At 48.6% G+C, this 11,071-nt stretch overlaps 1 protein-coding gene across 2 annotated transcripts; it reads left to right on the top strand.

Moving 5' to 3' along the window:
- Positions 1-449: 449 nt before the first annotated feature.
- Positions 450-10,848, top strand: LOC130928746 (zinc finger protein 30-like). Of its 2 annotated transcripts, XM_057855484.1 has the most exons (11): positions 450-783; positions 1,343-1,545; positions 1,608-1,709; positions 1,780-1,875; positions 1,941-2,051; positions 2,130-2,253; positions 4,984-6,500; positions 6,670-8,252; positions 9,874-9,947; positions 10,024-10,182; positions 10,287-10,848. In XM_057855484.1, the coding sequence occupies exons 1-8, from the start codon at positions 756-758 to the stop codon at positions 7,648-7,650; spliced, it is 3,162 nt and encodes a 1,053-aa protein (XP_057711467.1). In that variant the 5' UTR covers positions 450-755; the 3' UTR covers positions 7,651-8,252; positions 9,874-9,947; positions 10,024-10,182; positions 10,287-10,848. The 2 variants fall into 2 exon arrangements, with proteins under 2 accessions (XP_057711467.1, XP_057711466.1); XM_057855483.1 differs by having other exon boundaries at positions 10,024-10,848.
- Positions 10,849-11,071: the final 223 nt, after the last annotated feature.

The raw sequence follows: 11,071 nt of genomic DNA, 5'->3' as shown, positions 1-11,071 counted from the left end.
CGGTAATTTTAAATTGTATCGCCTCCTCGCGTCTGTCGGCAGTGACTCGTGATAATAGTAAGCCATGTTTAACGTTTTTATGAAAAAAGACGCAAAACACACCTGAAATATATGAATTTCAGCCGTTTGTCTACGGAGTGTTTAACTGTGCGTGCCCCCTTCGCAAAATGGCGACACGTTGCCATGCGAGGTGTCGTCATCGTGACATCACGCCGACTTCCTCGCAGCCAATGAGTTCAGAAAAATTTTTTTTTTTTTCTTTCTACGTCCTCATTTGAGCAACTAGAGGGTGTAAAGACGTCTTGTCACAGTAAGCTAACTAATTGATTTCGAATAAACACAGGTTGAAAAAAATGAATTAAAAAATCTCATTTTCAAGACAAGTTTGTCGGCTTGTGATCATACAAATGGTCTGTAGAGGGCAGTAATTGTTTAAATGAGCACAAAAAGTGGGCGAGGAAAAGCCTCCATTCCTCGTTATTTCCGCACTGCAAAGTTTTTGGATGCGCCACAACGGCAGTATTGCTATTAGTTCTTTATTCAAAGATAGATTTCAAGACAATAGGACGGTAAATTCCTAAGTTGTGAATCTAAATGACTGTTGAGCGAGGGCGACAACAGCCTTCGGAAGGACGACACGCCTGCGCAGTCAGAAAAGAAAATCGAGCAGCCTTTTTCCCCGCTCGCCACCCGGGCGGACGTCGAGCCACGATCCAAACTCCATTTGACCTCTTTCCAACCATCTTCGTTAACACATGGAGATTCTGCATCGTCCCGAAAACGGTAAAGCGAAGCAAAACAATCAACCGATTGCTCCGGGTGCATTCCGGGTCTCTTCGATTCGCAACATGGCGTAGCCCGCTGTGAGATGGCGGCGGAGAGTTCGTTTAGCAGGAAGAAGCGTAGTTATGCTAAGCTAACCAAGTTAGATCCCGATATTGAAATGTTTTTCAAAGTAACCGGGGCCAAAATAGAACAGAGATCAGCTGTCATTTAAGCGACCAGTGATCGTTTTCCCCAGCTGACACGTGTCAACAATAAATACGCGGAACGTACACAAACATTGTCAAACCCAAAGCGTCACATTTGAACTCAACTTGTTATGCTCCAAATTGACGTTTGGTGGCGTGTTTGAAATGAATGACGTGGTTTGTGTCAGTAATGAAATCCTGAATATTTTTCCTTGACGTTTTATAGTTGACATGTCCCTCAAACTTATTGGTTTCAGGCTAATTGTGCAAAATAATCAAGAAATTTTTAAAAAATGTTGGTGGTTGGGACACATCACAAATGAAGAAAATCACTCTAAAAACGAGATGTCCATCTTGTGTTTGGTGTCCAGATGCTCCTCTCCTGCTTCCTTCCCTGCGTCTCTTCATCCCGCCTCTGCGCCTGGTCTCGGCGGCAATGTGGCAGGCGGTGCAGCGTGGCGACGTGCGAGACTACGGCACGGTGGAAGAGTTCGTCTGCACCGTCACCGACGTTCTTCCAGAGCTCTTGAATGCCGACCACAAGGCTCAGCTTCTGCTGGGGCTTCGGGCACGGGTAAGACCGTCACGACCGGATGTCACACGTACTTTCATCTCACGGGCTGTCGCTGACGGCAGGTGGTTCTGGAATTGTGTCGTTCTGAGGCAAACCCAGACAGAGAAACCATTCAGATGCATTTAAGCCGAATCAAGGGCCTCATATCTACGTGGGCGTCTCAGGTTGGTATCTTCATTTTGGCCTCTCTTGAGAAACGATCGTTCACTGAAAGCAAACGTGCTTGTATCCTAGCCGTGCTTTGCTGATGTCCAGTTTCCCAAATCCAACTTTGTGGATCAGCTGGAGCTGCTCTTTAAAGACGCCGAAGAGAGGGACAAGTTCTTCCAGGTTCTTCTGGAGTTGCTTTTAAAGACAATCAAGGAATGACTTTTAGAATAATCCATCCATTTCAGGACGTTTTCCCCACTGACTTTGGACCGGATTACGACGGCGCTCTTCAGGTGCTCATGCTGGACTTCCTCTCCAGGTTGGAGAAACTTCTACCTGTGCCGGACATCCAACAGGTACCAGAAACCGCTTGGGTATATTAAAAAGAGAAATCAGGTTGGGTTCATTAGTTTCCAATTTTTTGTCGTATCTAGACGGCCGCCATGTTGAGCGCCGCCCCGGACGCCTTGGATGAATGTATCCACTCGGTCCCCGACCCGTCTCACATGAAGGCAGTGCTCTTGCACAACACTGCGCTCGGACACTTGGATTTAACCGGTGAGGCTTTTAACTCGTCGGCGGCGATAGACGTCCAAACTACAGCTGTCAAAATTATCGCATTAACTGGCGGTAATTATTTTTTTTAATTAATCACGTTAAAATATTTGACGCAATTAACGCACATGCCCCGCTCAAACAGATTAAAATGACAGCAGTGTAATGTGTTACTTGCTTTTTGGTGTTTGGCGCCCTCTGCTGGCGCTTGGGTCCAACTGATTTTATGGGCTTCAGCACAATGAGTGAGCATGGTGTAATTATTGACATCAACAATGGCGAGTTACTAGTTTACTTTTTGATTGAAAATATTGCAAATTCCTGCCATCCCTGAAGGCCGGTTGATGGGTGCGCGGGTGGCCCGTGAGACCACCCTGGATCCCGGGGGGGTTGGGGGGTGTGGTACGATGGCTCCTTTGCTGGGCTGCGGGAGGAGGGATGGGCTGCGCTTGACCCCCCCGCCTGCCCTCCCTCCCCGGGCGGGCTGGGTGGGGGCCGTGGCCCTGGGTTGGCGCCCGCGCTGCTTCTCCGCCCGTCTGCGTGGCTTTTGCGCGCCCGGTGGGGCTCGCGTGCTGCTGGATGTGGTAGGGCATGCTCGGGTTGGGGGGTCCTGGTGCCGGGATTGGCGATAGGGCGGTGTAGGGTTGGTTGCCAATGGGCTTACATTCATAAGAGATTCACACGATTACTGGGTTCTAGATCACAGAACTGATTTGTGTACACTCTACCCCTTTCATTCACTTAGCTTGTAGACACCCCCACCCTCTCTTTCACTGGCCAATAGGCTGGTGTAAACCGGAAATACATCTCGCTGACGATGGCACCAGCATATTAGTAATTAGACTAGATGTTCAATGTATTTTTTTGTTGTTGTTTGTGTATGTGTTTCTTTTCTTTCTTCTCTTGCGTTTCTTTTCTTCTGTCCCCCCATAATCCCTTCCTGTTCGCTGCTTTGTCGTAATAAAAAGGTATTTTGAATGATCACAATGGTAGTATGTCAGACTCTCAATGTGAAACATTAAAACTGTTCAGACTATCCGGGAACTTAAGGCCGAGTTATACTTCCGCGTCAGACCTACGCCGTCAAGGAAGAATCGAGTTACGACCCTACGCCGTAGCCTGACGCGCACCTCTCAATTTTTCTAACCTTCGCGTCGCGTAGACGCGTTGACGTAGCGAAAACGGACTGTGAATGGTCCGCTCAGACTGTTGTTTCCGGGCGAAAACACCGCCATTGTAGAATAGAATCAAACATTATTTTCTACACGCAAAAATGCACCAAGCCAACGGGAGTATCATCGAAGAGCAAGTCTCGTCAAGAAATTATTATTGTGACTGCCAAATGGCAAGGTCGGCGATCGAAAAAATAAATAAATGGAAGAACCACCGAGACGTGGGTGGTCGGAATCGAGTGGCCACACGAAGCGGTGACACAGTCGGCCAAAAACTACCAACTTTTTATCACTTTATGTCGTATTTTTGGTTGGTGCACTTCATCATTTACTGTGTACATATGTTTCAAGTATATGAAGAATAAAGCACAGATTTGGTGTCAAAAGAGTTGTTTTGATCTTTAATTTTCAATAACAGACAGTTCACACACACAATACATCATCACTGATTGAGAGTGCCTCGGTGCTTTTTATGATAACCTTAAAATCAAGCCTCCCAACGCAGTTTGGGAAGTTCCCTAGACGCCAGAAATCTGCTATGGCTTCCCACTGGCTGGTTGTAGGACACGGCAAACAAATCAGGCTGGAGGGCTTTGCAGACCTTGAACGCAGTGCTCGACGCCAGTTTGAAGCTAGCCGCCACAGCTAGCTCTCTCCACCCGAGTCTAAAACTCTCTGTGCGGCATCAAAAGTTGGCCAGACCGCCTCGAAACCGTCTTCTGCGTCGCCTGCCCGTCAACATTTGTATGTTCAATATTTATTCAGTGTTGATGAGCAGAATATTTACTTTCAAGAGTTCCATCTTGCATTGTTTATTTTTTCTCCGACTAGCGGAAGTAGTCAACAATCATGCCCCAAAACCATACAAACATAACGCCACATCCCTCTAGTGGCTTGGCGGTGAATTACAGAGCAACGCGTTCCCTCACCGCAGAACTATCGAATGTCGAATGACGCCGTAGTCGCTACGCCGTCACCGTAACGCGGGAGTATAACTCAGGCTTTAGTCTTCCATTCTCTGTGTCAAACAGCTGAACAGGACAGGTTAAAAAAAAAAAAAAATTTTTTTACAAATTTTAATAAAACGAAAACATTAAGAGGGGTTTTAATATAAAATTTCTATAACTTGTACTTACATTTATCTTTTAAGAACTACAAGTCTTTCTATCCATGGATCGCTTTAATAGAATGTTAATAATGGTAATGCCATCTTGTTGATTTATTGTTATAATAAAGAAATACAGTACCTATGTACCGTATGTTGAATGCATCTTGTGTCTTATCTTTCCATTCCAACAATAATTTACAGAAAAATATGGCATATTTTATAGATGGTCTGAATTGCGATTAATTACGATGAATTATTTTTAAGCTGTAATTAACTCGATGAAAAAATTGTAATCGTTTGACAGCCCTAGTCCGAACATTCATTGGGTTTGGGCGTATTATCGCCGTCGATGGCAGTGAAACGTAATCACACAACACTATCCATACCAGTTGAAATAATGTTAGTCACTGTCAATGGCAGAGGAACATTGATCTTTGTTATCTTCCCAATTAGACGACTCTCAGAGCATCCCGTCCTCTTTTGGAAACTGCATCCTCTCTTCGCTGGCCCTCCCGCAGCTGGAAAAAGTGGTCATCGACGACGGAAGCATCCAGCTGCAGCCCCACGGCGAGCAGATGGCGGGATGCGTCACCGTGCAGGTGGAGGGCGAGACGGTCACGCTCTTGGACTACATACAGATCGAACAGGCGCCCGGCTTGATGGAGCCTCACCCCGAAGAGGAAGAAGAACAAGAAGGCGAGGGAGATGAGGATTCGTTGAAGCCGGCGCCGTTCCGGCCACTCAAGCAAAGCAAACGCCTGCAACTGAAGAGGAATGCGGCCGAAACCAAGAAGGACGAAGAGGCCTCGGACGCGGCCAAGCGTCAGAGGAAGAAGCACCCCAACGACAAGACGTGCCCCGTGTGCGGCAGAAGCTTCTTGCGCGCCTCCGCCATGAGGCGCCACCAGGAGACGCACTCGGAGAACCGAGAGCTCAAGTACAAATGCGCCCACTGCGACAAGGGCTTCCGCGACCCGTACGACATGAAGCGCCACATCATGCGCATCCACGAGAGGGACAATTCCATCGACGACGACGAGGCGGCGGCGGAGAGCGACTCTCCGGAGACGTCGGACGACAGAAACTGCGCCCTGTGCGGGAAATTCTTTGCGCGGCAGGTGGACATGGAGCGCCACATGACGTCTCACTCGGAGGAGCGTCCGTACAAGTGCTCCTTCTGCGAGAAGAGCTTCAAGGACCCCTACATCCTGAAGAGACATCAGAAGGAGATTTGCAAGAGTAAAGAGCTGAAGAACCCGCAAGACGCCTGCGAAGATCCCGACCACCAGCCGGCGGAGGGCAAAGTGTGCCCCATCTGCGGCCGCGCTCTGCCGTGTAGCGCCGACATGGCCAAGCACCTGCGCTCGCACACCGAGGAGCGCCCCTTCATCTGCGTCGGCTGCGACAAGGGCTTCAAGTACCGCGACACGCTCAAAAAGCACCAGATCATCCACGGCCACGAAGGCGTGCGCGAAGAGCCCCGCAAGAGCGTGGATCAGATCTTGGCCGAAGTCGAGAAGAACCCGCGAGAGTCGCCCGGGCGGCCGGCCGCCCGTCAAAAGGCTCGGGGCAAAACCGACGCGTGCCCCATTTGCGCCAGATCCTTCGACAACGTCAAGACGCTCAACCGCCACATTCAAAGTCACACGGACGAACGTCCGTACCCCTGCGTCCACTGCAAGAAGCGCTTCAAGCACCTGCACGGCCTCAAACGCCACCAGATCTACGCCGTCTGCAACAAGAAGTCTGCCCGCTTCTCCTGGAAGAAGGAAGCCAAGGCCGGGGCCGGAAACGCCGACGGCCAGGGCGCCGCGCACCAGATCCCCGTGTGGTGCTCCAACTGCGGCAAGCACTTTGAGTTCCTGTCGGCGCTCAAGGAGCACCAGGAGACTGTGTGCAAGGCGGACACGCGTGACGGACTGAAATGCGCCGCTTGCGGCAAGGTCTTCAAGAGCCTCACCATGCTCAAGGTGAGACGCTTATCCGGACGCTAGCTATAACAGGCTTCATTTTATTTCCTAAAACTCATTGGCTACCATTGACGTTCGTTTGATCCATTTCTAATCTCCCGTTCCAAACGGATGGAACGTCTATCGATTGATAACACTTTATCGTTCCGTTTTGCCCATTTGTACCAAGGTGCACCAGAGGATCCACGACCCGCTGTACTGCAAAGAGTGCGGCAAGATCCTGGCCAGCGAGGCCGCCTTCGAGCGGCACCAGCTGATGCACCGTCCCATGTCCTGCACCATGTGCGACAAGAGCTTCACGCTGATGCGGCGCCTGCGCGAGCACTACCAGAAGCAGCACGCCTTCTCCGGGCCGTACCCGTGCTCGCTGTGCGGCAAGAGCTTCGCGCAGCTCTCCTATCTGGCCGTACACCAGCGCATCCACAAGGGCGAGTTCCCCTTCGCCTGCGACCTGTGCCCGGGGCGCTTCCGCTCCTCCAACTGCCTGACGGTGCACCAACGCAAGCACACGGGCGAGAGGCCCTTCCTCTGCTGGCAGTGCGGCAAGTGCTACCGCTCGGCCTCGGAGCTCAACGTGCACATGGGCACGCACTCGGAGGAGCGCCCCTGGGCCTGCTCGCAGTGCCAGGCGGCCTACCGCACCAAGGTGCAGCTCAACAACCACGTGGAGCAGGTGCACATCGGCGTGCGCTACCCCTGCGTCAGCTGCGGCAAGCAATTCATGAAAGAGACCTCGCTCAAGCGCCACGAGCTCATCCACACGGGCGAGCGGCCGCACCAGTGCACCGAGTGCGGCAAGACCTTCCTGACCGCCAGCGAGTTGCGCCTGCACAACCGCTACCACACGGGCGAGCGCCCCTACAAGTGCGACGTCTGCGGCAAGGCCTTCATCCAGTCGGGCTACCTCAAGTCGCACATGCGCATCCACACCGGCGAGAAACCCTTCAAGTGCGACCTCTGCCCCAAGAGCTTCCGCCTGTCCTACCACTTGACCAAGCACCGCCACACGCACGCCGGCAAGGCCAAGACCTTCACCTGCGATCAGTGCGGACTCTCCTTCGCGCACAAGAAGGCGCTGTGGGATCACGCGGTCACGCACCAGGTCAAGATGGAGCCCGCCTTCGCCCAAATCCACATCCAGTTCCAGTAACCCCACCAGAGCTGCCCTCACGTTTCGCCTTTCTTTGTTTCGCTCGCGTTCAGTCTTTAGTTGGAATTTGAATAAACACCCACAGGACGTTCGCTACTGCATAGCCCTCATGTTTTTTCTCTGACTTCACTGTTGGTAAATGAACTAACACTTGTACAGAGCCTTTGCACCAACAAGGCACGCAAAGCGCTTTGACACTCGATGCCCATCTATCAACTCATGACGCGGCATCGGGAGCAACACTGCATTCAGTTGCTGTGTTCAGACTGCAGGTATATCTGATTTTTAAGACTGACTGTTCACACCATTTTTAGCGAGTGCCCAAATCAGTTCTGGGCCTATTCAGACCGGGCAGCATTATTGACACACTTGACAGGTTGCCGTGGCGACGAAGGCCTCATCCAGCACGGTGTGACGTCCTGGACGGTCAAAACCCATCTGAGTTGTTCACACTGACAAGTATCTTGTCCATATCTGTCCTGCAAAAATCTGATTGTGACTGCTCGGACCACAAAAGAGCCATCCAGTTTCAATCAGATTTTGGCTGCCAGTCGGAACAAGGGTTGGGGAATGATGACTCTTCTACCACTGAACCACACCAGGTAAGAAATCCATTCATCCTTCCGGTATTTTACGTAGGGGTGTAACGGTACACAAAAATCTCGGTTCGGTACGTACCTCGGTTTTGAGGTCACGGTTCGGTTCATTTTCGGTACACGAAGAAAACAAATGCAAAATATAAATGTGCTAGTTGTTTATTACACACCTTTGTGCTTTCAACAATAGGAACATTAGCCTATACAAAGCTAGAATTCTGCTCAAAAAGTAGCGGGTATTTAAGGGTAATCCAACAACAATTTGCCTTTCAGACCCAGACTATTGGTCAGCTTTCTTTCTGAAAGAAGTCCTGCGCTAAAGAGAAAAGCAATCCCAGTGACAAAGATTTTAACATGTATTTTACAAATGAAATGCCTCAATGAATCTTTTTTTTTTTTTCTTATGAACGGTTTTCAAAAGCTTTATTGGTGGATTTTCTCAAGTTAAAGCGCCACACAGAAATTAATTGTGTAAGCAGGATCTGTGTATTATTCTTATCATTTAATTACAGGCGTTTTAGCTCATTTCAGTTTATTTTATTTAAATGGGCTATTATTTATTATGTGTTTATATTTTACAAATGTGATGTAGTATTCATTTATTTTGTTTATTTTATGTTGTATAACTTTAGTTCCTATGTGAATATTAGTTCCTACTTGTTTTGTTGTGGTAGGAGGGTTTTGTATTGAACACCGGGCCGTAATGGTTATATTATAGCAGAGAAGACAGCAGTAAATCAACAAAGACAAGTCAACTGTGCCCCGATCTACCACTCAAGAGATCTGATGGACTCAAAAAGTGGGTTACGATCACATATTTGTTTGAAAATCGAACGGATCCGCCGTGTTTTTACACGAGTGACTTCTGGTCTGCCCTATCCTAGCTACCGGTAGTAGCGCTGACGCAGGAGGGTCGCGTCTCGCGTCAAATAATTAACTCTGCCGTTCTTTTCGCGTGCGTCGTGTTGAGCCACTTCTGGGACGCGTCTAACACGCGGCCGCACTGTGACTGGTGTGCATTGGCCGATTGACTTTAACGCCCGCGTTTCACTGCGTTCTCGCGGCGGCCACGTTGTTGCGCCGTTGACGTTTCTGGACTGTCCTACCGTGTTGGTCCTCATTATAGTAGAAGAGTAGAGGAAATATAATCTACACAAACTGTAAGCCGATCGACTCACAGCCTCGAAAAGTAAGGGTTACATTACGTCAGAAACTCGTTCGGTACGCCTCCGTTCCAAACCGAGCACCACGTACCGAAACGGTTCAATACAAATACATGTACCGTTACACCATTAATTTTACGGACTATAAATCACACTTTTACAAATCACTGTAGCCTGTTGTCTTCCATTTAATAGTTATTAGTATGTATAATATTGCGGCTTAACCCTCCTGCGTCAATGCTACTACAAAGCCTTATTAATTTTTTTATACCGTTTGAGGCTCAGGTCAGGTATTTCAATTTATGTTCCTTATCCGATTTTTCCAACTAACTAGTGCATCGATTAATCGACTACTAAAATAATCGATAGCTGCTGCCCTCGTCTGAAAACTAGTCGAATGAAAAAAAATCTTCTAAAACATGCCTCGTGCCCTAACCAATGTCATTCACTCTTTTCACCAACAGATGTCAGCACCGTAGCAGAAATCAGCCGCTGCCCTGCATCTGCGTGTGACGCCTCCTGCTGGCGGTCCTCCATGGTACACGATGACAACTTTTGCTTCTGCTCATCATGTCTTTTTTTTTGGGGTCCTTACTTTGAATCTTGCCTTCTAGCTCTGCGATGATGACGACACTTTTAAAGCCCCCACTTCCGATGTGTCAAACTAGAAACGAAAATGACTCAGTGGAGTCTGTGGCTGGCCATCGCGGAGCTCCTGTGATTTATGCCGGCCCGTAATTGCTTCAGCGTGCAGTTTCCCTGCGCAATGTGAGGTATTGCAATACACACACGGGTCTCATGTATGCATGTGTGTGTGTAAATATATATTCCTTAACGTAAGCACGTGAAACTTGCTCATTTTCTCATATGATTGAAGGAAATGACTGAATATGACCCTTACACAAGTGACCTTATTGCCCTACTCCTGGAGCATCTTTTTAAATCCGTGGCTGCCATTGACGGCCATCCGTTTAAAAGTTCAAATGGTTTTGGATGTCTAGTAGAGACAAACTCGATGAATTTTGAGAAGAGCCATCATCATGGATGGCACTGAGAGAGTTGACCAAATGACTTCGAGTTTTGCAATGGAAGCAGCTGGCATTTGACATGATGAGTGTCTGACTAGTACGCTGAAAAATTGGCATTCGCTGGAAACGGCAGCGACCCTTGCACGTTACCAAAGAAATGATAAGACAAGCTCTCCAATGTTGGGCAGCGCGCTTTTTAAAAAATTTCTTCCATATGAACGACCGAACGGAAAGTTTTGGAGTATTTTTTACTCAAGTTTGTACATGTTTTCCTCCATTTCTGAAAATAAAAAGTGACGAGCCAAATTTGGGTCTGTCTTGGTTTTTTGAGAACGACTGTGCCACATTTAATCTGGAGACCAGCGGATTAATGGCTTTCCTAATCAAGCATCCTCATTTGACCCTGCCTGCGTGCACGGACATCACAACTGGCACTTTGCAACGGAGGAATCAATAAAAATGCTCGAAATGGCGTTCTGTCACGATATAACATGGGGCGGGGGCCTTACTTTTTCTGCTTGGCGGTAAATCAGGTAAGAATATGCATTTTTGACCTAAAGATGCAATACCCTTGGCATTATTGGGGATGGTGAATTGAAATGAGTATGACCAATTTGTAGACCTCCCATCCATT

This window comes from Corythoichthys intestinalis, chromosome 13 (assembly GCF_030265065.1).
Source record: "Corythoichthys intestinalis isolate RoL2023-P3 chromosome 13, ASM3026506v1, whole genome shotgun sequence".
Taxonomy (NCBI): Eukaryota; Metazoa; Chordata; class Actinopteri; order Syngnathiformes; family Syngnathidae; genus Corythoichthys; species Corythoichthys intestinalis.
Note: the sequence above shows the minus strand (reverse complement) of the source record. Positions and strands in the feature narration are given on the sequence as shown.

What these genes read in the sequence shown, in the direction of transcription:
- LOC130928746 (XM_057855484.1), top strand. Translation starts at nt 756, where the DNA reads ATGGAGATTCTGCATCGTCCCGAAAACG. An exon ending in TGCTGGGGCTTCGGGCACGG is followed by an intron (nt 1,546 to 1,607) that starts GTAAGACCGTCA and finishes CGCTGACGGCAG; the next exon opens with GTGGTTCTGGAATTGTGTCG. An exon ending in CTGTGCCGGACATCCAACAG is followed by an intron (nt 2,052 to 2,129) that starts GTACCAGAAACC and finishes TGTCGTATCTAG; the next exon opens with ACGGCCGCCATGTTGAGCGC.